At 55.6% G+C, this 23,879-nt stretch overlaps 9 protein-coding genes across 9 annotated transcripts; 4 read left to right on the top strand and 5 right to left on the bottom strand.

Moving 5' to 3' along the window:
• Positions 1 to 63: 63 nt before the first annotated feature.
• Positions 64 to 918, bottom strand: K452DRAFT_320126 (uncharacterized protein). Its single transcript, XM_033544292.1, has 3 exons — positions 727 to 918; positions 412 to 678; positions 64 to 363 (listed from the first exon to the last, which is right to left on the bottom strand). The coding sequence occupies exons 1-3, from the start codon at positions 902 to 904 to the stop codon at positions 146 to 148; spliced, it is 663 nt and encodes a 220-aa protein (XP_033395773.1). The 5' UTR covers positions 905 to 918; the 3' UTR covers positions 64 to 145.
• A 2,404-nt stretch (positions 919 to 3,322) lies between these two features.
• On the bottom strand, positions 3,323 to 4,087 carry K452DRAFT_320125 (uncharacterized protein; the record flags this gene model as incomplete). The annotated part of the gene is made up of 1 exon (XM_033544291.1): positions 3,323 to 4,087. One exon carries the CDS (start codon positions 4,085 to 4,087, stop codon positions 3,323 to 3,325), a length of 765 nt encoding a protein of 254 aa, XP_033395772.1.
• Positions 4,088 to 9,699: 5,612 nt separating this feature from the next.
• On the top strand, positions 9,700 to 10,507 carry K452DRAFT_60169 (uncharacterized protein). The gene has a single exon (XM_033546892.1). It carries the CDS (start codon positions 9,860 to 9,862, stop codon positions 10,265 to 10,267), a length of 408 nt encoding a protein of 135 aa, XP_033395771.1. The 5' UTR covers positions 9,700 to 9,859; the 3' UTR covers positions 10,268 to 10,507.
• A 155-nt stretch (positions 10,508 to 10,662) lies between these two features.
• On the top strand, positions 10,663 to 12,794 carry K452DRAFT_300007 (uncharacterized protein; the record flags this gene model as incomplete). Its single annotated transcript, XM_033542287.1, has 3 exons — positions 10,663 to 10,840; positions 10,894 to 10,979; positions 11,034 to 12,794. The coding sequence occupies 3 exons, from the start codon at positions 10,663 to 10,665 to the stop codon at positions 12,792 to 12,794; spliced, it is 2,025 nt and encodes a 674-aa protein (XP_033395770.1).
• A 1,080-nt stretch (positions 12,795 to 13,874) lies between these two features.
• Positions 13,875 to 14,538, bottom strand: K452DRAFT_60160 (uncharacterized protein). Its single transcript, XM_033546891.1, has one exon. It carries the CDS (start codon positions 14,356 to 14,358, stop codon positions 14,011 to 14,013), a length of 348 nt encoding a protein of 115 aa, XP_033395769.1. The 5' UTR covers positions 14,359 to 14,538; the 3' UTR covers positions 13,875 to 14,010.
• A 2,481-nt stretch (positions 14,539 to 17,019) lies between these two features.
• On the top strand, positions 17,020 to 17,169 carry K452DRAFT_198681 (uncharacterized protein; the record flags this gene model as incomplete). Its single annotated transcript, XM_033535995.1, has 1 exon — positions 17,020 to 17,169. A coding segment is annotated over one exon (150 nt), but the record flags the coding sequence as incomplete, so codon positions are not given.
• A 2,907-nt stretch (positions 17,170 to 20,076) lies between these two features.
• On the top strand, positions 20,077 to 21,050 carry K452DRAFT_60054 (uncharacterized protein). Its single transcript, XM_033546889.1, has one exon. The coding sequence runs from the start codon at positions 20,205 to 20,207 to the stop codon at positions 20,802 to 20,804; it is 600 nt and encodes a 199-aa protein (XP_033395767.1). The 5' UTR covers positions 20,077 to 20,204; the 3' UTR covers positions 20,805 to 21,050.
• On the bottom strand, positions 20,842 to 21,870 carry K452DRAFT_60043 (uncharacterized protein). Its single transcript, XM_033546888.1, has 2 exons — positions 21,649 to 21,870; positions 20,842 to 21,554 (listed from the first exon to the last, which is right to left on the bottom strand). The coding sequence occupies exons 1-2, from the start codon at positions 21,778 to 21,780 to the stop codon at positions 20,880 to 20,882; spliced, it is 807 nt and encodes a 268-aa protein (XP_033395766.1). The 5' UTR covers positions 21,781 to 21,870; the 3' UTR covers positions 20,842 to 20,879.
• Positions 21,847 to 23,162, bottom strand: K452DRAFT_60114 (uncharacterized protein). The gene is made up of 2 exons (XM_033546890.1): positions 23,081 to 23,162; positions 21,847 to 23,030 (listed from the first exon to the last, which is right to left on the bottom strand). Exon 2 carries the CDS (start codon positions 22,925 to 22,927, stop codon positions 22,145 to 22,147), a length of 783 nt encoding a protein of 260 aa, XP_033395765.1. The 5' UTR covers positions 22,928 to 23,030; positions 23,081 to 23,162; the 3' UTR covers positions 21,847 to 22,144.
• Positions 23,163 to 23,879: the final 717 nt, after the last annotated feature.

The following is a 23,879-nucleotide window of genomic DNA, read 5'->3' as shown; positions in this document are numbered from 1 at the left end:
ATCAAATGCACAGATATACTGAATTGCTATCCGCTCGGGACAATCCCAAACTAACCAGCCAAACTCTCAAAGTTATCGGAACAAGAAGCCAAAATCATAACTCGTGCCTCTCAGGCACCGGAAATCCTCCACAAATTCAACATATTTACAGGGCAAGGCCGGAGAGGACACCGGGAAGACCGCCGGAGAGGGCGCTGGAGAGACCACCGGTGAGACCGCCAGCAAGACCGTTGCCAGCGCCGCCGAGGAGACCGTCGAGCAGACCCTTGACGAGGTTGAGGACCTGGTCGACGACCTTGTCAAGACCGAGCAGCAGACCGGAGAGAGCGGTGGTGAGCGGGTTCAGGAGACCAAGGAGAGAGTCTACACACGTTAGTGTCGAACTTTTTGTCCGAGATAGAAAAAACTTACCGAGACCGAGAGTCGAGACAACACCCTCAAGGGCACCGCTGAGCTCGAGAAGGAGGTTGGAGACAAGACCAGCGAGAGCACCGGCATCCTCACGCTTCAAGACACCCAAAAGACCACCGCCACCAGCAGCACTGGGAAGCTGGGTGACCTTCCTGGTAGCCGCCTTGATCTCCTGAGTGATACCCTGGATGGCCTTCTTCAGGGTGGCAACCGCGTCGGGGTTGTTCTGAGCAGAGGCGTCAGAGCCAAGGCCGGAGGTAGTCTCGTCTGTACCAGTCAATCACTGCTAAACTTCAAATCTTACAAAAAACTTACTGATGGTGCCAGTGTAGGTCTGGATGTTGGTGTACAGGCCATCAACAATCTGGAAGACCTGACCAAGGTCGGCCTGGCGCTTCTCGACCTGCGCAACCTCAACGGCCGGCGCAGGAGCGGCAAAGGCGCCAAGGAAAAGGCTGCCGAGAGCAAAGACGGAGAAGAAAGAAGCCTTCATTGTGATGGTGGAAGTTGGAAGGAGTGTGGTTTGAATGAGAGTACTTGAAGTGAGTAAAGAACGGAGTTGCCGAGGCTGGCTGTTGTCAAGTCTTTGCTTGGTGGTGGTGGTGTTCCTTCTCCAGCGGCAGCTGTCTTCCTTATATGCCTTTCTTCTGGCTCAAGATCTCCCTCCAGTCTTGTGAGCAAAATCACGCTGCGTGTGTCTGGGCTGACGATCTTCATTGCTCTCGTGGTTGCAGTAGGTTTGGCCGACTTTTCCTTCGCGATGACGATTATGGAGGGCGACAGGTACGGCATGTGGCACCAACCACGCAATGATCTCCATTTGGTACCATGAAAGGGCTGTGGTGGACCAAGCCAAGCTTCCTATCCCTTGTGCATAATGAGTTTGCTAAGACGTGATGATGGCCAGGTCACGATCTGCAGGGTTTCAGCTGTCCCGCCCTGGCAGTCCAATCTATTCACTCGGATTCTAGAAAACGGCAGTTTGTGTTCATCATTTTCAATTTGACGGATTTATCGACCTTGCATTCAGGTCATTCCCTTATTCGACATCTAAGGCATCTCAAGAAAAATACAACCTATGTTTACCGCTCACATGAGTCGGTTCCTGAGCACATGTTAGTGAAGCTTTGATACCTAGCCTTATAGTGATCGCTAGATCGCCAGGTCCTGCCGAAATTGAGCCCGAGCGGTTAGGGAAAACATCGCAGGAAATTAGGCTTATCAAAGAATCCGGGGCCGTGACGGCTATCGGGAGACCCAGCCGACAGGTAGCGGATAGCAGCAATGACCTTGAGGCTTGCCAATGACGAAGCGCAGAAGCTGCGTGGACGGTAATCAGACATCTGGCTGTGCGCTTACAGCCCAAGAGACGGCTGATGCTGAATAGCACGGAACCTCCGAGCTAGCGCGTGGTTGAAGATTCACAGATGAATACAGTATAGATTTTCCCCTGCGCTTAATGCGCGGTGTTGTCTTCGCCGACGTCGGGATGCTTGAGAGGTTGGAGCATCGAACGGGCCTCGCGCCAGAGTCAGATTTCACGAGCTGACGGTTCCTAGTTTCCGAGTCGTTTAGATAGCTTACTATTCAGCAGCGTCTACTAGTACCGGTCAGAGGGAACAGCCCGAGATGCAGGTCACCGATCGTCGAGAGAAACAGAGATTGCGGTGACGAAAGGCAAATGGCAACAAGATGAAGCACAGCGTGGCTGTTTGACATGGACGAGCTGAGGAGCCACCTCCGCGCATTAAACACGGAGAAAGCGTGGAATGGGCAGTGAGCGGTGGTGTGGAGAGGTGAAAAGGAGAGGGGACTGTGAACCCCGGCCAGCCATGACGTCGGAGCGGCGGAAGCGGACGGAGACCCACCCGCGACCGCAGGGCTCACCAACACAAGCCACCACAGCCAACACACCTTTCCACCCTTTTTTTTCTGTGAAAGCAGACCGTTTCGAGGCGACAAGACTAGCCTTCGCGCCATGACCTTCACGCAGTCGTCGAGCCCGAAGCACGAGATACCCCTCATACGAAAGAGATCACGCTGCAATGTCCCGCGCGCCAATCAGGGTGAAAAAAAACCTTTGCTGCCCATCGCACCTCTATCAAACCCGACGGCCGTAGCACGTTTCTTCTACTCCTAGCATAAACATTGTAGGCCAATTGTTGGTCACCCCGCTGGGCACGGCCTTTCACACCTCCGACACCCCACCGCAACTCGAGCACAGCCATACGGCCTTCCCGACCTCACACCTTCTCCCACTACCTATCCTTTGCCGTCTTCCCCTCTGTCCTCCTCATTGCTTTCTCGCTTGGCAGCTTCTCTTTCTGCCATGCTCTCCTTTGCGCGCGATTTTGTAAATATCATTTTATATTTTATCTCTTGTCAACGTCGTCATGGACTACCTGCATCCCCAGACGCCGTCGCCGGCTTCCATTTCATCACCCCGCGATGCTCGAGCGTTCGAAATCACTATCGCTGCCATCATGCTCGATGTTGATGTCATACAACACAGCACAATAGCGTCTTGTCTATCATGACTGGCCGGCAAGCGAACACATCGACCATCAAACGCGGATATCATTTCTCTCGAGATCCCAAGTACATCCGCACGTGGCGCCCCAGACGGCAGCACGCATTGTTCTTCGCATTCCATCTGTTGCGTCATTGCTCCTTTTCCCTCCAGACGGTTCCATCATCATCGACGCCTCTTCGCTGACGATAATCAGCGCCAACCACGCCAGGGTCTCAATATGGTGGGAGCGGGGATTCCTCACGGGCCTTGTCGGCAAGTGGTGCGGTTGATTGCTCTTTCTTGCCAGTCGGGCTCTTATTTACCTCGTCCTCATCCGCCGATTTAAGCTGGGTTGACGCCTCGCCAGCTTCCTCACTCACACCTGATGTCCGGCATTCGTCATATTTCCCCGCCTGCTTCGACCGCGTCCCCCGTCCCCGTCCGGTGCTTCATATGCGCCGTCGGCCGTCTGATAACAGCCCTATCCAGATCCAGCTCCGAGGGCGGCAAGGCCGAGTCTTCCTGGCTCTCCTCGACAAGCGCACTCAATGAGTGCGGCGCAGCCCTTGCCCTCCGCTGAAGCCGCAACCCCCCAGGCACGAACGCCCGCGCCCTCGCATCCAGAAGCCCACCTCCTCCACCGCTACCACTAGCGCGCGCTTCCCCTCGCCGCCGAAGCGTCACCTCTTCAGCTGGTGCAGACGAGTCCCCCGAAGCTTCCTTGCATATCCTACGCAGCTGGGATTTCAGCGCCTCTTTAACCTCTTCTTTTAGGTCGAGCGCCTCGGCCCCCGCTGTCGGCTCGCTGCTGACCTCGCGCTCTTGCTCTTCTACGCCCATGCCCCCGCTATTAAACCTCTCCGCTACTACCGCCCCCGCCTCCAATGCCACTGCCCTAGTCCCCACACCCGCACTCCCACTCTTACCCTCACCCTTCCCCTTACCCTCACCCCTACCCTTCTCCGTCCCCGTCCCCACACCCCCCTCCAGCCCCCTAACCCACTCCTCCTCGCACCCAGGACACAGCCCATCCCTAACAACAAGCACAGGCTCCATGACGACGCGCTCGCAGTAGCGGCCGCCGCCGGCGTGGAAGCAATGGCGCGGTGGGAGCGGGTAGATGCACCCGCAGAGGGCGAAGCTGAGTTGCGATGTTATGCACATTTGGTTTGTGGTTTGGTTTGGTTTGGTTTGGTTTGGTTTGGGGATGGGGTAGGGTTGGTGTGAATGGGGTGGAGGGGTGTTTTATTGAGGGGGGTTGTTTGTGTGAGGTGGGGATTGTGGATCGAGATTTTAGTGGGTACATATGTGTGTGTGTGTATAGCTGACTATTTGGGTGTAAGGGTGCGTGTTTGGATGGTGGGGGTGTGGTGTTCATAGATTAGGTAGGTACTAGATCTCGCATGGTGGTCTTGGATTCCATGCTCCGGGAGAGATGTCGGCGGTAGTGGCGGGCATGGGGTAGGGAAACTTACAGTAAACACGTTTGCTGGGTGTATTGGTGTGTGTTTGCGCTTGTGTTTGCAGCTGTTTGTTTGTTTCTTTACTTTCTTTGCTTGTTTGCTTGTTTGCTTGTTTGCTTGCTTGCGTGTCAGTGCGTACCAAACACGATACCCAAATCGAGAACAGTGAACATTGATCTGAAATCTTTGAGGCGATCTGATCATCTGTTGCCACTTGCCAGCATTGAGGCCTTGCTGCTGGCATGGTAGATGGAGTGGTTAAGCTATGCGGGATGGTTGTGTGTTGTGGATTGCCTATGAGCAGTAAGAGTCTGTGTTATTTGTTCCTGTTGTACGTGTGCTGTTTGCTTTGGGCTGTATTGTGATTGGTACTGGGATGTGGTCTCTTTGTTATGCTTGGGAGGTACTGGCTTCTGTTGCTGGTGATGATGGTTGGGATATGCTTTGATGCCTCGGATTCGGAAGCAGGGTTTACATGGTTTGCTTCATTATTCATATTCCACTAACGAATAGGCAGCTACGATGCCTACGTCCTTGCTAAATCAAATAGCAATGATATTTTGGAACTTGGTAACTGGTATTTAAGGGCAAACCCCTCTTGAGTTCAGCTTCAACTGCGAGGTGCATAGCCACCTGCGGGTGCTTACTATGGAAAACTTTTACATTCAAAACCTATTCGCTGGGGGGTCCGTATCCTTATTATAATTAGCTCCTGCGCCTTTACTGCGACAGTGCCATACTTGTTGTTACTAGAATAATTAATCATGCTGTTATGGTGGTGATGAGTAGCATTGCTGCGTATAGGTGTGTATTAGCAGTTGTTTGCAGTGCTAGCGATGATATTAGGTCAGTGTTGGGAACTATTTTCCTTCTTGGAGCAGTGCTCCCTCTTGCCTAGGGCGGATGGAAGTCTATGGATTTGACTTATTCACCGCTCGCTTTAACTGCTCTTTTATCTCTTTAACAGTTTTTGCTTCCGATCAGGTAGCGTCATCATTTGCTGATCAGAGACGCCAAAACCTCCTTAACAACCACGCTTCGCCATAGTCTTGCAGTTAGTCCGGAACCTAGGAACGTAGAACACTGCGGACTGATTGATTGTGTATGGTCGCATGAGTACACTTTCGCCGTCATTGACCAAGTCGAAAAGATTTACCGAGTCGATGGATACGTTTATGGGTATGACGGCAAGCAATGGCAAATTACCACCCACTTCATTAAACTTGTCAGGGACCTTCACACCGACAGGGTGCGCTTGTTTCGAATCTGCTGATTTGTTGATAGAAGCATCGTCTCGAGGTAGTGTGTATCCGACGATGAAGTTTTAGCAGATCAATTTAGTAGGGGTCGAGTTAATTCCCACCCCAAGATCTGCTATTTTCCATTCCGACCCCGCCACCAGCCTAAAACGGTAAAGAACCTAGCCAAGAGTTAACTTAGCGATTACAACGCGTGTTCGCACAACATCTTCGTCTCGTATATAATAACCACTACCTCTCCGCATCTCTATACTATAATAGCGGGTAACAGGCGGAGAAGCGGCGAAAAAGCGAGCGTGTAGCACGCACAGGCTCTGCGAGGCAACTTTCTACCAGAGCGTTACTTTATTAGGCGGGTAGTAGAGTTGGAGTTGAAAATAGCAGATGTTGGGATGGAAATTAACTCGAGCCATTTAGCAAATGCAACAGCTGCTCGAGAGCCATGGATAGTCCTCAAATATGAGGAGATACTGTCATTGTATACGGCACTGTATATCTCTTCTAAGCTTTGCCTTCGTTGGCGGTTTCTGCGGTCGGAGTGGATAGTGACTAGAATTTTTTTTTTAAAAAAAAAGTTACGGACTAGGAGTATATTAGAATGGTGATGAAGAGCAGTAACGCTCTGTGAAGATGTATACCAGCATCTTTAGACCATATACAGCTATATAAAAGTACCGAGCAGCATGTTGTGATAAGTGGCGGGCATGCTTGTGAATTAAACCGTATATCACCCTTTAGTGACTGGCAATGCTTGCCAATAGTTCGGTATAGCTATAGGTAGCTAAGCGATAAACACATAGCCGTGGTTGTACCGGAAAGGTATCTATCAGTGATGCGCTTTAGCTTTATAGTTGTGATTCTATAGACAGTGGGATTATAAAACGCATGAGAGTAGCGAGCTAAGTGTTCGCTTAGTAGAAAGTTGAATGCATACTTACGCCACGGCATCAGAGCCGGCTACAAGGTTAAGCCGTATACAAATATGCTCGACACCAGGATCAGGTCGGTTATGAATACTAGTAACACTGACGGATAAGCTAAGCCTGAGCGATAATACGGTTATAGTTCCCCTTTGCTGTTACCGGTTGGGACCAAGACTTTGTTCCTATCGGTAGTGCAGCTGGTAATACCTGATATAGTGAATTTAGTTATATTGCTAATCAAGGGTGGCGACGTTGGGTCTAGGAGTTTAAAGATACGGAAATGCGGACGGTAGAATTTATAAAGGAAAACGTGTCGGATCTTCTTACTATAGAAGATGGTAGTGTCTATGACCGGCAGGCAAGTTACTATCTAGTAAGATAGTGAAGGATACAAGCGGTCCCTATAGAACAATACCTCTCTAGCTACATAACTAAGTCCTAAATATAAGTAAGAAGATCTTAGAATGTACACAAACCTCGTGCATCATAAACTATTCTGGATACTCACAGTACCAGCAGCAAGAAGAACCGCATATACTCAGAACAAAACAAGGCCTCATTCTCCTTCTCAATACCATCGTGCAGAAACCACCAGACCTCATTAGAGTTATAAGCGCCTACATTACCATCTATCCGCAATCCGAAACACCTACGAACCGGACACTAGCCTCTTCAAAAAGATAAGCGCTATTACGGACTAAATGCCTACTAGACACAGTAATAACTAAAGAAACATCGATATAGATACTTCAGAAGTGTAATAAAGCGCGCAGATACTCCAACTCGATAGAATGAAGCACGCTGCTCTATTGAACCAGACGTCCAGCCCGGTGTATTTACCTACTTAGTAGATCCAAGCGCGGAGATTCCTCCGCCTTCCACGACCAACGAAAATGCACGCCTCAAGTCACCAAGAGATTTTCTTATGCAAGCTGGAACAAGACGGGGCTTCTAGACGTAACAGGCATGCCAAAATGCGAATGTATAGCAAACGCTTTAGTTTCCCTATTTTAGGTAGATTCGTATAGGCAGTCTTGCAGCGACCATCAAAGACATTCCCGGTTACTGCGGGATATCCTTTAGTAGTACTGATAACGAGCATCACTATCAGAGTAAAATATACGGTTCAGGTTTTTTAGGATAGATTGCGTGTTGCGTCCCTACTGACGAGGAAAGGAGACACCCCTTCCCATGCTGCTGTAATGAAATGACAGTACGGACTCAAATAAGTAGTATCTGTTGTCGTCTTCTCTGCTGCCCGGCACCGTTAACATAGCTGTCATCGTGGCCGGTAATTATAGCGAAGAACAGTGAGGGTGCTAGGCTCACTAACGGCGCGAGCTGAAATGATAGAGCGGTCATTACCCGCGCATCGACGTCGTACTCGGGGTTTTAGAAGCAGCACGAGAAGCTGAGCGCGCTGGTGCGCGTTTAGTTGGATAGGTAACTCAGTAAGCACAGACGGACCTAGTGGGTTAAACCACCATATCTTTATAGGTTTTACGATTTCTTTTCCGCGCTCTTGATGTATCGGAAGTGTGCTAGACCGTCACTTGCCAGTTTTGTGCACTCTGATAGGCGGTGTTTGAGCAGTGTTACTTGGTAACTACTACCCTCTAACCCATATGCTTACCTTATCTACTCTTGACTTACTCCTACCGCCTACAACCGCGTCGCCTCTAAATCCCAGGCGCAAAAGTTTCCGAAGCATAAAGCCTGCAGCATGGAAGCGCACATCGCAACCAAACGTGTGTGGTGTGCCAGGCGGGGCAAACAAGTCCGATAGAAACAAAAAGCATCTTCATATTCTCAAGCGACCAGATACACGCAACAAACAAAACGGTTTCTACCGTCATCAGTAATGAGGCGACCGATCAGCCGATGTGATGTAGGTCTGGACAACGTGACTGGGTAGTATTGCAGGCCGCCAACCCCGCGCCACAGCGCGCGACCAGGGCATACACGTGTTTTGCAGCAAACAAGCAAGTAAGCCAACGTGGGCGGAAAGTGCGAGTTTTGCTTTTGGGGTCGGCTGTTCGGTCGACCGGACGCAGTGGGAATAAGCGTTTGCAGCTCGACATCCCGAGGCGCGGTCGAGCGAGTTCCGACTGGTCTGTATGCTGCACACCTGCAGCTTTCCCGCAGCTCTGTTTGTAGCTGGAACAGCCTTTTGCAGTGGGGTGGACGTGCTTCTTGTATAGTCAGTCCTTGGTCATGTTTTGTGATTTGGATTGATTGCCGTCCGGTCATAATTGGCGTCTACTATAGGTCTGAGTCTGACCATAGTCTGCGCATGAGCGCGACATGAACGGACATGAGTGAATCAATCGCGCATCGGGCACCGGAGAATTTCAAGCACTGCTAGATCCGCACTAGATATTCAGAGAGCCTGTGCTCGCACGTGCGCAAGGCTGAGCCACACACGTCTAAACAACCAAACGGCCCTCTCGTTATGCGTTTCGTTTCAACCCGGGGTGGTACGGCCGCAACGTCCGTGTGGGGTCCGTTGGCTTCATTACGGGGCGAGAGACTCTCGCCATTCGAGCATGCGCCTGTTGCCTAGCACTCTCGAGAATCGGCAACTCACTGCCGTGGAAGCACCCATGCGCGCGTACAGGGCGTGGCGTTTCAAACGCCGGTGCTGCAGTGCGCTGCATGTGGGGGCGGGGTATTATAGCCAAGTCAATCTCGCCGTAATGACAGACAGACGGACCTACATGTACTGCGGCTCAGAGACAAGGGCTGAATGTGCTTGAGCTTGGCATCTGATGTCTGTTGGAAGAGGTAGGTCTAGGTCCAGTCGGGCAATTCTTGGATAGGAGCAGGGATGTCTAGACATGCAAAAGAAAAGCGGGGAATAGGACGAAAAGAAACAAAATAAATGAAACAAGATTGTTCTTGTCGTGGTACCAGCAAAGAGGCGTTCATGCTGCCATGCGCTGTAACTCAATATGGAGGCCGGTGTATCCATGTGCGAGTATGTTGATCTGCTGCCATGACGCTGGGGAATTCATCCAGATCCAAGGCCACTCGGCAAGGCAGGGATATCCATACCGACGCAGCGTTTAGCTCTCGTGGACATTGCAAGGTTTTAGATAGGCTCACACAACCGGCCGTTTGACTATACAACCCACGATCCTTGGGACAGGCGAGAGCTTGCTCCGTATAGTCTAGAAGCACCAGAGCCAGCCGGACGGACCTTGGTCGTGCCTGTGCGATGAGAGCCACGTTGGGAGTGGTCGCGCAAGAGTGGCCAGGCTGCGGCCCTTCCCGAGCGGATGAAGCAGCCATATGCCTCCAGCGCCGATGAAAACGGGCTGCGCACGTAGACCGTGCGCCCTCCGTCTACGGATAAATGAAAGCTGGCCTCGTGGTACAGTGAAAGGGGGTTCTCTAGGGCTCTTTTGCGCGTACGTGCACCGCAGACGGGGTCCCATGGCAGTCCTGATCAGGCGGCGTCGACAGGAAATTATGGCAAACGCAGGAGGAGCTGGTGGAAATCCGTTGGGAGGACTGTTTCTTTTTTTGAATTTGATTTTTTTTTTCCGCCCACTGCCAATCTCGGGAGTGGGTGACACGTCCCCCGGGATCCTTGCGGGCTCCGGACGCTCCCGCCGAAGGACTGGACGGAATTGGGTAAACGGCGTTTGGAAAAATCTCAAAGGACATAGTTCCGGCCCGTTTGCGGAGTCCGGGTGACCGGGCGGGATAGATGCTCGCAGCAGAAGCCGACGCGCATTTGGACGCGTCAAGTCAGAGGTCGAGAGCGGAAGGGGAAGGGCGAGGCGCAGAGCCCCCTAGGCGGACAACACATCGCTGATGTGAGTGTAGGAGCGCATGATGATCGGCCGCACGTCTTTTCTCGCACGGTCGGCTACGTCAGGGCAGCACGAGGCTTGCTTGGAACACGACAACGGCCGCCATCACTTAGGCCGGCGGGCGGACGCTTGCTGCTTGCGCTCATGTAATCCACCTTAAACCCGTTCTCTCCCGCCTGCACTCTCTCTTCCCTCTCTTAATGTTTATCCCTCTCCCCACCATCACAACAGCTGATCCTCGCTTGCACTTCCGCGCCTACCCAGGCGCACGCCGCCATGTGGCAACGCACCAAGCACAACAGCAAGGTCGGCTTCGACAAGCTGTGGGGTTGGGCCGACAAGCTGGGCGCTCCCGTCAACAACTTGTCCAACAAGCTAGGCTCCGAGGCCTTCTGGCCCACGTCGCTCGACAAGGAATGCGACAAGGCCGCACGCATCCTCAGAAGTTTCTGCAGTGAGTACCTACCCCACGGATCCCGCCGGATGCTCCCGCTGACCCTGGGCCAGAGGATGGCTTCTATGAGGAACACGCCGGCGCATCCGCCGACGGCCCGAAGCAGAAGCAGAAGGTGCTCAAGAGTATACCAACTGAAGTACAGCCGTCAGACCCTGCCCACGCCGCCAATTGCTAACTTCAGCCTTCCTAGGTCATCCGAAATGCAAAAGGCCTCGCCATCTTCACCACCATGCGCACCGGCCTCTGGGTCTCGGGCGCTGGCGGCAGTGGCATCATCATCGGCCGCACCGAAGACGGCACCTGGTCCCCTCCTTCCGGCATCCTCCTCCACACCGGCGGCCTCGGCTTTCTCGTCGGCGTCGACATTTACGATTGCGTTGTCGTCATAAACACCGAAGCGGCGCTCGAGGCTTTTACCAAGGTTCGATGCACTGTCGGCGGCGAGGTCAGCGCGGTTGCCGGGCCGATGGGCGTGGGCGGCATCTTGGAAACGGAGGTGCACAAGAGGCAGGCTCCAGTATTCACATACCTGAAATCGAGAGGTTTCTACGCGGGCGTGCAGGTCGACGGTACCGTGGTGATAGAAAGGACAGACGAGAACGAAAGGTTCTACGGTGAAAAGATTGGGTGTGCAGACATTCTCGCAGGGAAGGTCGCGCACCCACCGTACGAGACTAAGGCCTTGCTGGAGACCATCAGGGCAGCGGAGGGAGGAGATGACATTGACAACAGCTTGGTGCCCTCGGAACCGCCACCAGGCGACTACGAAATGGAGAGCGAACCCGCCGACCCGAACGGGCACGTCTTCGGCATCCCGGACATGGAAGACCCCGACCCGTTTGGAGTTCTTGCTCTGGAGAAGCAAGGTTTACACATTATTGAAGCTGGCACGAAACGACGGCCCGATAGCACCGTGTTCGAATTCCATCCCAGTCCGGCGAGTCCCATTTTCAGCGCATTCAGCCGACGTAGTGTGGATAGCAAGAGCTTTCGGGACAGCAGGAGCGCCAGCCGGAGGAGCAGCTGGAGAACCAGCACTCTCAGCACCATGGATCGGAGCATACAGACTTGCACCACCGATATGGCCACTCAGACGGACTTTGACTCGCCAGCCGTGTCTATTTCTAGCCCAAGGCCTTCCGAGTCGCCTAACCGGGCGGCGATGGCGGAGATTCCAGAGGACGAAGAGATCAAGATCTCCGAGCCGGCACAGGCAGTTGTGGCCGAGAACATCACCGCGGAGCCCGAAGAGGAGAGCGAAGTCGAATCCGAAGACGAGGATATGACTGACGGCCTGAAGCCGGAAGAGGAGAAGAGGGAGGTGCCGGAGGGACACGCGCTGGTTCGGCAGGGATCTGTCCTGCCCTATGGAGAGGAGGATGCTGTGCTCGAGGAGCCGGTTGTGCACCAAGTCCAAGCTCCTCAGGCCATTCGCGCAAGGCTCGTGACGGTCACCAAGCCGACGGCGCCCAAGCTGCCCCCTAGGAACCCTGGCCGTAACAGGAAGGGTCCTCTTGTGATCAACGCTGATCCCCTGAACTCCGACTTCATGCCCAAGGAGCAGGCCACGAGCTCTTCGCCGCGCACGCCGCAGTCCCTTTCCGAGAAGCCTTCGGTCAGGACTGACAGTGCTTCGTCCATCAGCTCGCGCGACTCGGTGTCTTCGGTGGAGGCCATGGAGGCCATGACGCAGCGCGTGAGCAAGATCTCGATGGTCAGCGGCGATGAGAAGAAGAAGTTGCAGAGCGACTCTGAGAGCGCCATTGAGAGCGATTTTGAGAGTGACGATGAAGAAGATGAGAAGAAGGTCGAGGAAAAGAATGACGAGGTCAGCACCAAGCAGCTGCACGCGCGCCGCGAATCGGACGAATTCCACACAGTTCCGGCGACACCTGAAGACCGGGCGGCGAGCCCGCTGAAGAAGGTCCCTTCGCAAGAGGATTTCTCGTAGCGGTCCAATCACCGCCACAAGCGTAGAAGCTTGCTATTTCTTTTTCTCATTTTACGTCGTTGATACTTACTCAGACTTACTAAGCGGGGACCGCGTTGGGCGCTAGGGAGCACAAACACACTCACACTCACACACACTCTTCAATGATATCTCGTCTCATTTCATCACTGGGAAAGGGCTGGGTCTTTTTTGGGGGGGTTATTGCGGCCTTTGTTTTTTGTTCGGCGAGACAGATACACGCAATCACGGCCGCCACGCTGCCTTTGGGTTAAGGAGCGTTCGGGACACGAATGGGTGGGTGGGATGGTTGGATGGTTGGTCGTTGGGGTAATCTTGATAATTTGTGGGGATTGGATGGTTGGATTAATGGTGTCCTTCTCCCTCTCTCATCACTACTACCTCTTCCTTTCGATTTCATACCGAGACCTGAATTCTTATGACGATGTTTTCTTTTCTCGTTGACGTTCTCCGCTTCTCTTCTTTTCTGTTATTGTTTTCAAATGACGCACGAATCTTGCCTACGTAGAGAGCTTGGCTTGGTGGGTTTTCTTTTTCCTCTTCTTTTCTGGCACGAAGGGATCTCAGGGAAGAGACGCCGATGACGGATGGATGGATGGATTGGATGCGTGCTTGCTTTCGCTCCTCTAATGGATGACCTAGCTACGTAGTATGTAGCTGTACCTAGCTACTCCTACTCCGAGTTTCTTTTAGTCGATGGCGCAGAACAGCCTCCAGCTACAAATAGCTAGATAGCCAGCCAGCCAGCCAGCCGGTCGTCGTCGTCGTCGTGCAGGCGAGCGAGCGGTATGCGATAAGATGCGAAGTAGCTCTATTCAGCGGACAACGTAAAACGCACAACGTAGCGCACAGCGCACAAGCAGTGACTCGTCCCTGACCGCAAGAGCGCCTATGTATGCAGATCGACGCGGACGCGAACACAGACGACGATCGCGGCGGTGGTGATAGTTGCACCGCCGCCGCCGCCGCCGATGGTGACGGCGCCAGGCGACGCGGCGCGCCGCGCGACGTACCTACCCACCTACCCACTGTATGGATGGACCTAACCTACCTAGGTAACCCCAACTCCGCCTGTCTCCGGCGGTCACCACCGTCACCACCGTCACCCACTGTCGCGAACTAGCTAACTACCTAGGTAAGCAGCAGCCCACTGGCTGTGTGCTGTGTGGGTGCGGCCCTTTCACCGCTCTAAGGCATGTCAGCACGCACGCACGCACGCACGCACGCACGCACGCAAGCACGCAAGCCGTGGGGCGTAGGGCTGTAGGGCGTGGGGCGTAGGGCTGAGCCGAACCGGGTTAAGGCGAGTCGAGTCGAGTGCACTGTATGGGTGGGTGTATAAATAACGTGCTGGGCAGGTAAGTCTGTATGTATGCGTATGTACGGCGGCGGCGGCGGGCGGGGTGTGGGGATTGGATTGAATGGGCGATATTGGGCGTCCGGGGAGGGGGGCCTGGGTACGTGTGCGGTGGGCTTGATTGGTGCGTGCTGTGCGAGAGAGAGAGAGAAGGCTGGTGGCCGTACGTGTATACGTAGATAGGTACATACAGGACCTTACCCCGGGCTCCGCGGAGCGCTGTTTCCTGTGGTGAGCGTGCTCACCGTCTTCTGCTGCTGCTTGTTGTGCTGGTTGTTGTTGTTGTTGTTGTTGTTGAGGTTTTGTGATTGTGGTTGCGGTTTGAGGGCCTTTTGTGTGCACGATACTGTACTGTACCTACATAGGTAGTGCTGCGCACAAGCGCGCTCATACAGAGGCGACATAGACCGAGTGAGTGAGCTAGCTAGCATACAGTAACGCCGTAGGCCCATCCTCTCTCACTCACGCACTCAAACAACCACGCATCCAGCGCCACTGAGTCTCAAGTCTCATATCTCATGTCTCGCGATGGTGTGTGCGCAGCTCCCCGCCACGTCCGCCGCCTGCCTAGGTGCCTGCCCGCCTGCCTGCCTGCCTGCCTGTCGCCGATCCCCACGTAGGGCTGGCCGGGATAATTCCTAAGCTTACTTGCACACCCCGGCCCTGGCCTACCACGTATGTATGTATGTATGTATGTATGTACATGCGTATCTGTCACGTCTTTCTTTCTCTTTCTCTTTTGCTCTTTCTCTCTCGCTGACTCTCTCGCTCTCGTTCGCTCGCTTTCGCTCCGCGGACAGAACTGCCCTATCGTCGCTGTTGGATAGGAAAATCGTAGAAGTAAGTCGTAAGTCGTCATCGTAGATCATCCCCGATGTCCCCGCAATCGCCGTGCCCTGCCGTAACCGCGTGTCCGTAATCGCCGTCGTCGTCGTTGTGGCTGTTGCAGGCGCAGCACTCTTTGCCTGTCTGCCTGTCTGCCTGTCCGCCTGTCTGCCTGTCCGCCTGTCTGTCTGTCTGTGTGTGTATGTATGTATGTGTCTTTGTAGGGAATAGAGTGCATGGATACGTCGTCGTCGCTTCCGAGTCAGCGGGCGGCCGAGACGGTCAGCCAGCCCCCACGCTGGGTTGGACAGCTCATACTACATATTGCACGGTGGCAGGGCGTCACGAGAGCGCGGGCGCGGTGGCGGGGGATGAGTGAGTGGTAGGGCGAGTGTGTTCTCTGAGTCTTTCGTTCTCACGGTATGTGGGTGGTTGCGCAGTCTGGGTATCGATTTCGCAGACCGCCTGCAGAGCGCGAGGACGGCCATAGCATACATACAACATACATACAACACCGGACGGGCGGCTTGGCGCGAGGAACTGCCCTCCTGCGGGGTCGGTAAGGTTGGTTGGGCGTTCGCGCGACGTTGCCTGCGTACGTGTTTGTAGGCTCATCGGCAGCGGCGTGCCGGCCGCTGGACGTGCGACCTGGGCCCGGGGTCGGGGGCCTCGCATCCATGTCTTGCATTATTTTTTCCTTTTATTTTTCCTCCCCTTCCCTTCCTAAAGTTCCCCGCCGCCGCCTTATTGCCCTGCCGCCTGCCGTGCTGCGTGCGGTTGCCCTGCGTAACACCCCCCTTCGCCGAGCTGTGACTTATGTTTGTCCACTATGTAGTGTTTTTCTCTGAGGCTCAAGGGGGCGCCCACCTCCGGCTTGGGAATGTGTTTATTTGTTTGCGTGGTGGAGCCGCAACGCCAGACTCTCTCTACCTCTCTCTCTCTCTCGTATGTGTGTGGCAGGGTAGTGGGGCCAAGATGGAGAGAGAGATGCGAGATGCAGAGAATGCTGCTCACCGTCAGCAGGCAAATTGTACGGTGAAGACGGTGTATCAGCAGGCCCGCCAGTCTAGAAGTCTCGAAAGTCTACGACACCAGCAGGTACTATTATTAGCGTGTCTCACACCGCACACGATGTTTCAATACTCGAGGTAGTTTGCGGGCAGTCGACTGCGGTGCGGTGCGATTATTCACCCGGCGTATTCTCACGTAACGAGATGCTGCGCCCCCCCATCTCGTCGCAAGCTCCACTCGGTCGTCGGCCGTTTCTTTTTTGCTGCTGGGTGAGATGTCATCATGGGATGTGATGGCGGGAAGGCGGGAAACGGCCTAGCGCGGACCATTTTCTCACACCTACTCGATCTGTCAGCCGCGCCACCACCACAAACGCTATTCGCAAACGCCCTCGGCGCGGCCGTTTGACCAGCCCCCTGATCCCCGCGCGCCCGCCGCCTTGGAATGAGGGGTCCCAGTGCCGCGGTAAGGATGGGGCTCGCGGATCTTGCTTGGTCTATCAGCTGAAGGCGCGGGAGAGATCAGAAAGAGAGGCTCTTGCGAATTAACAGAGTCGGCCTGACGATGATGACGGCCGGCCGCTCGACTCACTGCCTGCCTGCCTGTCCTGCATCTGCACCTGCACCTGACTGCCAACGGTCGACGCGGCGGACATCTGCAGCCCTATCTTGGAGCCATCTCTACCGCTGACCCTGGTCGAGAGCATGCACCTCGACCTCCCGCCGCGTTGCCTGACAGCGGCCTGCATCATGCACGTCGTAGGGCAGCCTGCCTGCCCCAGAGCCTCTTCCAACCCTCCTTCTTGCGCATACTAATACTCACACGATAGCTATATAAGACTGCCGCCTGGCCGCTAGTAGGTAGGTCTCTACTTCTCCATCATCACTGCCAATTCCAGCTTGCCCAAGTTTGCTCTTTCTTCTCTCCTCAACTATCATCACTACCGCCATATCTCGGACCATTACTTCCAATCTACCTTCTCACCTCACCTTTCTCAATCCTCCCACAAGCACAATGTGCTACCAAGTCGTCGAGCGCTACGCCGTCTGCCGCTGCCTCTACCACAAACACGCCATCGACCCCTGCGCGCAATATGGGCAATACGGGCACAGCGTGCAGGAAAAGACCGTCCTAGTCGGCTACGCCTGCTCCGTGCATGCCAGCCGCAGCGCCGCCTTGTCCACTTCCAGCTTCTCCCACAGCTTCTGCTCCGACTTCACTTCCTCCGAGCTCTACGCTTCCCCCGCCGACAACGACGGCGACTTCCTTAACGACTTCAACATACTCACCCACGCCGCTCCAGCACCTGCACCAGCTCCACCTGCCCTCCCAGCTCCACCAACCCTCTTCCCAGACCCGGGCCACGCCAGCACGGGAGCGGCCTTTGAGCTCGAGCCCGAACTCTCCTGCCACCGCTACCGCCGCTTCTAGAGCAAAGGCTAAATCCAGAGGCCGATCCAGAGCGCGCGACGCCGACAGCGGACGTGGTTGTGGTTGTGGATGCAGTGGTGGTGGACGTGGAGTGGTGCAAGCGGGAGCATCTTAGCGACACCCTAGCGGCGGGACTCCTACAGTAGCGGCACGGCGGCTTCGGAGCGCATCAGCGTCAGTCTCGGCCGGCCGGGGTCGGCAGCGCAGGTTCGGCCGCCCGATGCGATGGCGACACCTACCTATACTCGTAGCTCCGACTGGGCGGGCCTCCCTAGGCGAAGAGGAGCTTGGTGCCCGCGGCTAGGGCTGGTGCCTTGGTGGCTTGCGCCATCTGAGGTTCCGTCCCCGCATGACGTACTGTACGGCGAGGGGTGCAGGGCTGGGCGGTCAGGTGCGCGCTTCTTTGGGGCATGCTTGTTTGGCGTTCGGGTAGCTGGGTTTATGCCTGTGGTTCGTGGGTTGCGATACGGTTACGATGCGTTCCGAGCGAGCGAGCGATTGCTTCATCTTACCCTCTCTCTCTGTGTGTGTGTTTGGGGCGGAGCGAGGGCGTTGGCATGGGCGTTTGGGCGTCGGGGAGAGCGATTGGTTTGGTTGCTGAAGTGCTTACATCGGAGTCATTGCATTGCATTCTTCACCTATCTGTCTTTTTTGGCTTTCGGCTTTCATTGGATGGACTGCACGGACTGGACGGATTGCGCGGTGAGGGTTTGGGGTGTGGTTGCGAGGTGCGTTGTCGGACGGGTATTCTTTTTGTTCGTTGAGCGCTCATGGCTTGCTTGCTTGGGTTGGGTTTGTAGGAGCTTGGGACACACAGTTACTCTCCCGCGTTTGGGCATGGGCATGGCGTCGGGCATTGCATTGCATGGATCGCATGGCATGGCACGGCATTGTTTCTTTCCTTTCTTTCTTCCTTTTCTCCTTCTTTATTTCCTATCATTCTATTTTCTATCCCCTCTTTCTTCTCCTATCTCCTTACCAACTATTTACTTACTGTCCTCACCTGTCTTACAATGACGTTCCCGAGTTTGTCAGCTAGAACTACTCTAATCACTTACTTACCTACTTACCCACTCGCACACATACGTACACACGCACGTACGCATGCACGCACGCACGCATCACGCTCAGATGACACGAACCCGATGCCCACAGTACTCTACCACCACACCAAGCCCCTCCGTTCCCTCTTCACCCCCTTCTCCTCTCCTCCCTCTTACTCGCTGCCAGCCCAGGCAGACACAGACAGCAACCCCTCGTATTAAATCTGCAGCGTCCCAGTCCGCCATCCCGCTGCTTAATTGCAGCTGGTGCAGCGAGAAAGCGAGTGAGTGCGTGAGTCATCCGCCCAACTGCCCATCGGCTGCCCCGTCCCGCGTCGACGCTATGCTCGTTGCTGACGCACTCCCGGGGCGTTTGTCAGCAAGCAGCGAGGCGGGGCGCACGCGCGCGCGGCACGCGACGCTGATTACGGACGGATGCTGGGGAGGTGCTTGATTGGTGGTGGATTGATGGGCGGGTGTTAATCAGTCACGCCTCTGCGTGCGTGCAGGCTCGTCTTCATGCGCTCGGAGTCCTGCGTCGAAGTCTAAATCTATCATCATCACTCATTCTCCCTCCCGTACATACATCCATGGACACATCCATAGGTAGGTACCCTGGCTATCGGGTTATTGGGCAAGCGCGCGTATCGGGCTTTACAAATACCTAGGCGTAACTACAGCTATCCTTGCCTATAGGATGGGCCTACCTACCTACCTATCTAGCATATCCCCAAACCGTCCATTTTACCTTAGCTACCCAACCCAAACCGCAACCCAAACACATACCTAAAGCGCAACCGACCCCAACCACCACCACTACCACTACAGTCACAGCACCTTCCTCTCTCTACGTCCCCCCTCCCTCCGCCCGGTACCTCCGTCTACCTCGGTCGTCTCCGCCACCCTACACACGACACTAACGCTTTTAGCCCCGCCGTTTTCTGCCCGCCGCCAGAGTACTCTGCTCTGCAGGCATTATCCCGTCGTCCAGCCAGCCAGCCAGCCAGCCAGCCAGCTGTCCCGCCCCGCGCGCGGGAACGACGCCACCGGCGCGGCGCGTCTGTTGACCGGCTGGTCGGCCGAGGCTTGGGGGCGAGGCGAGGCGAGGCGGCTACAGCGGCGCGCTAAGTCGGCTGCGAGGCTGCGTGGCTGCGTGTGGCGGGACCCTGGATTGTTGGTTGCGTGGGGTTGCGGGAAGGGGGTAGAAGGGTTGTGGTTGTGATGGGTGGAGGGGGAGGGGTTGCGAGGCTAGAGGAGGGATTGCTGGTTTGGTATTTTGGGGTTGTCTTTTTTGGTGGATGCTAACTGGGTGGGTATTGATGGGTTGGTGCGTATTGAAGGGTTGCGAACTTGATGGGAGGGGTTATGGTGGGGATGGTGATGGAATTCGGCGAGGGGATGCGGGGAAGGATGGTGATGAAAAACGTCCTGTCTTCGCGACTGCTTGGAATTATTTTCATCACCACCATCCCCGCACTCTCTTTCCATCGCCCACCAGGAACATCCCACCACCTCCCATCTATCCCCTCCACCACGCTCCCGCAAGCACATCCCCTCTATCCAACTCCGCCCCGCGCCTCCCAAATGACGTAGCTACATAGCGCGCACGCGCCCCCGCCGACACGAGGGCGCGCACACGCGAAGGATCCCCCCTCCGATCGCCGTAGGCCCGCCCCGGCGGAGTCGCGCGTGCCTGCTTGGCAAAGGATCGCGAAACGCGCCGTTATGTTATTTATAGCAACGTCGAGCTCGAGTCGCAAGCGTGCGTATCACCATCGTATCGCGTCGCTAATCGCTGGCCGGGGCGTGTCAATGCCGCGAAGATCAGGCAGACGGACGCTGATCACAGGGCTGGTCGCTGGCGGGGAGATTGAGGGCGGGGCTGGCTGCCTATGTATGCGGATTGCGGTCGTAAGGGCAATACGTACGATGGGAGGCGCTACGCGCGTCGTTGGGCGTTGTTTGGACTTGTTCTTGTGGTGGTGGCGGTGTCGTCAGTCTGTCCGTTTATGCATCTGTTCATCCCCCCGTGCCATCTCGGTCTTCGTACCCGCCTTCGCGCCTCCTACCTTTCTTGTACTTCACCGTCGTATCCCTATCCATCCATCCGCGTGCCTACATACCTGCATACGTACGTACCTCCCAGCAGCAGCAGCAGCCCAACACGAGGCACACGCCGCAAACACAATCTCTCTCTCCCCTCCTCTGTCTCTCTCTCTCTCTCTCACTCCCGCAGCACGCAATAGATACGACACGACCCCCCTCACCCCCAGCAAGCCGTATAACCGCCCAACATCCAATCCGTACATATACGCATGTCAATAAACACAGCCACATATCAAATACCCCGCCCCAAACCCAACCCAACCCAATCAAGCACAGATACATATGCCTATCGAATCAGGCCCCAACGCGTGCGGCATAGCGCAGTGCAGACATCCAGGCAGCTTCGGCAACTCTTTTACCGCTCGGGCAGCAACAACCATGCCGCCAACGCCAACAGCGCCGCCTCCACTCCATTCCTCCGTACATACGCACACACACAGCCGCGTCTGTCGTGTGCCATAGCGACGCACGCGCTGCGCTGGCTGTTCCCAAGGAAAAGCGGCCGGATACGTGGTCGCCAAAAGAAAAGAAAAGAAAAGCAAAAGAAGGCAGTGTCGCGCGTGCTGCAATGCTGCAGTGCTGCGCAGTGCTACTGCGAAACCTTAATGTGATCGGACGATATCTGGCAGCCTGGCTACCTGGCTGGAGATCGGACGAGATAAGCTGCATGGCTGGGTAGGTAGGTAGGTAGATAGGCGCGCAGGCAGGCGGGCTGTTAATGACAACACCAAGCAGAATGCACATGCACGCAAGCAACCAAGCAACCAAGTGGTCTACGCATGGACAGACATTCCCGTTGGCATTTCTCTCGTCTCGTATCTCGTTACGTGCATACGTGCGTGCGTGCGTGCGTGCGTGCGTCATTGATGAGAGGCCGGAACGCATCCATCCTTCGACTCCACCATCCTCAATCCCCCTACCAACAAGATCCTCCAACCAAATCCTCCAAACCCATCCTCCCATACCCCCCTCTCATTTCCCCCTCTCCTCTCCTTCTCCCAATCTTCTTCCACCAGTTTTCGCTCTCGCAGGTCCCGTCTTTTCAGACAGGCGCGAGGCATGCTTGCCAAAGGTAGTTAACAGAGCCGTGCACTGCCGCGTAAAGCGCAGCAGCAGCAACAAGCAAGGCGGGGGCCACAGACACACCCGCGCGTAGCAACCCCACTCCCACACGCTCCAGACCAGCTGGAGGCATGAAGGAAAGGTACCAGCACGACGGGGGGGCAGTGGCGACGCTCCGCCAGGGCAAGAGCCCGACTCGACGGACCAAAAAAATGTAATAACTCTCGCGCAGCCGTGGTTGCTAGCCAATGTAAGAACGGGCAAGGCGGACAGGGGAAGTGTATTAAAAGTTTCTACAGTCCAGACGGCATGCTCAAGTAACGAGCTGCAGCGTCTCCGCGGACCAAGAGAACCATGACGAGACGAGGCGTCGTGACGGATTCGTAAGCATCATCATCAAACGCGTCTCTATCGCACAACAAGGCGGCCGTGACGACATCATTAGGGTTGAGTGAGCACTACAGCGACGAGGCTGAAGCTTGACGGGGGCGAAGCACTTAGCCACGGATGACGACGCCCTGGCGGCGGGTCGTGCGGGCGCGGTGGTACTCCTCGTCCTCGGAAGAGCACTCGGACGAGTCGTCGGAGTAGCTGCAGCGAGCACCGCCACAGTCGAGCTTGACGCGCTCGCCGGCGCGAGTGATGCCGTAGCGCTCGCAGGTGCAGCAGGAAGAAGACGAGCTGACCGACGACGGGCTAGAGGAGTTGGAGCTACGCGACGTGAGCGAGGGAACGTCAGAGTCGGCGTCGCTGTCGTAGTCGGAGTCGGTCTCGTCGTCATCGTCGATGGCGGTGCGGCTGAAGCGCGAGGTCAACGCCTCAACGGTGGCGGGCTCGTAGGCACCGTTGACGATGGAGCGGGTCTGGTTGGGCTTGACGGGGCGGGGAGACTTGATCTGCGACGGCGAGAGCGAGCGGCCCTTGACGACGTCCTGCGACATGCGGCGCGAGTGGCGGTTCTCAGCGGCGGGAACGGTGGCGGTGCGGCCCGCGGGGATGTCGAGGATGTTGAGCTTGCGGCCAGTCGTGGGCTCGGTGGTGAACTCGCGGGCGGGGTCGTGCGAGACGTGGTAGCCGTCGATGATGTAGTAGTACCAGTAGCGCTGGCCTTGCTTGAGAGTCTGGCCCTGGAAGCGGAAGGCACCCTTCCATGCGCCGGGCTTGCTGGAGTCCTTGGAAAGGGGCAGCTGACCGTTGTAGTTGTCCCAAGAACCGAGCAGGTGGACCGTCTTGCAGTTGGCAGAGGTGCGGAGAGAGAAGTTAAGCTGGATAGCGGCCATTTTTTTTGGTGTTTGTCGAGTAGACGAGTATTAGTTTGAAGGGTAAGTGTACTCGGGCGAGCAAGTAGAGCTGAATTAAGTTTGATGTTGCTGGGGGTTGGATGTCGACCGGCGACAAAAATAGAATTAGAATGCGGCGAAGGGGTGTTGGATTAGGGTGGCTGTGTGTGTGTTTGGGGCGAGTACCAGACTCTGTGGATTAGGATAAAAAGAAGAAAAAAAGTAACAAAGAAACAACAACAAAAAACCCAGGCAGCTCTCGAGTGTCACAGACTTGCTGGAGAAGAAAGTTGGACGGGTTGCGCAGGGCGACGCTCTATATAAGCGATGGATGGGCCTGCGATCCAGCTGACGGGCCGGGATGGGCCCATGGCCGCATCAAGCATGCAATGCATGGAAGGTGGAAGGGGCGGACGTGCACTCAAGCGCTTCGGGTCGCGCGTCGAGTGGAGGAGCCCGTGTGATTGGCCGTGCGCCCGCCTCCGCGACTCCATCTCAGCACAACCCCTCGCCCAATCACCACCTTTTGCCTGCGTCGTCGAGTGACACGCCCTGCAGCTAGTCGATCACGTTGCAGTCTCTTTCTTTGCGCCCCTCCGTCGGCGGGGCCGCTCTCGACATCCCTCCCAGCGTGCCTGACTGCATGCCACCAATCGCAGTCGTCCGCCGTGATCACAAGCTGCCCAATCGCGGCGTTTACCTGCATTCGACTCAATGTCACCACCATCATCATCGTCGGCTTATCCACGTAGGACAGCGTCTCGGCCTTGAAAAAGGCGGCAGGAGCTGCCGGTCCTCAGCTTTCGTCCACTGTGGCTGGAAAATACAATCAACCTCAATGCCGTGAAGCCTTGTGCTCGAGCCGGCCGCGCAATCCCCACCGCCTTGATCTCGTGCTACTGGCGGTTGGCAGATCGCACATGATGATGGCCGAGTCGTGTCATCCCGTCAG

Source organism: Aplosporella prunicola (genome assembly GCF_010093885.1).
Source record: "Aplosporella prunicola CBS 121167 unplaced genomic scaffold K452scaffold_18, whole genome shotgun sequence".
Classification (NCBI taxonomy): Eukaryota; Fungi; Ascomycota; class Dothideomycetes; order Botryosphaeriales; family Aplosporellaceae; genus Aplosporella; species Aplosporella prunicola.
The sequence above is the reverse complement of the archived record's forward strand: the minus strand, read 5'-3'. Positions and strand labels throughout refer to the sequence as shown.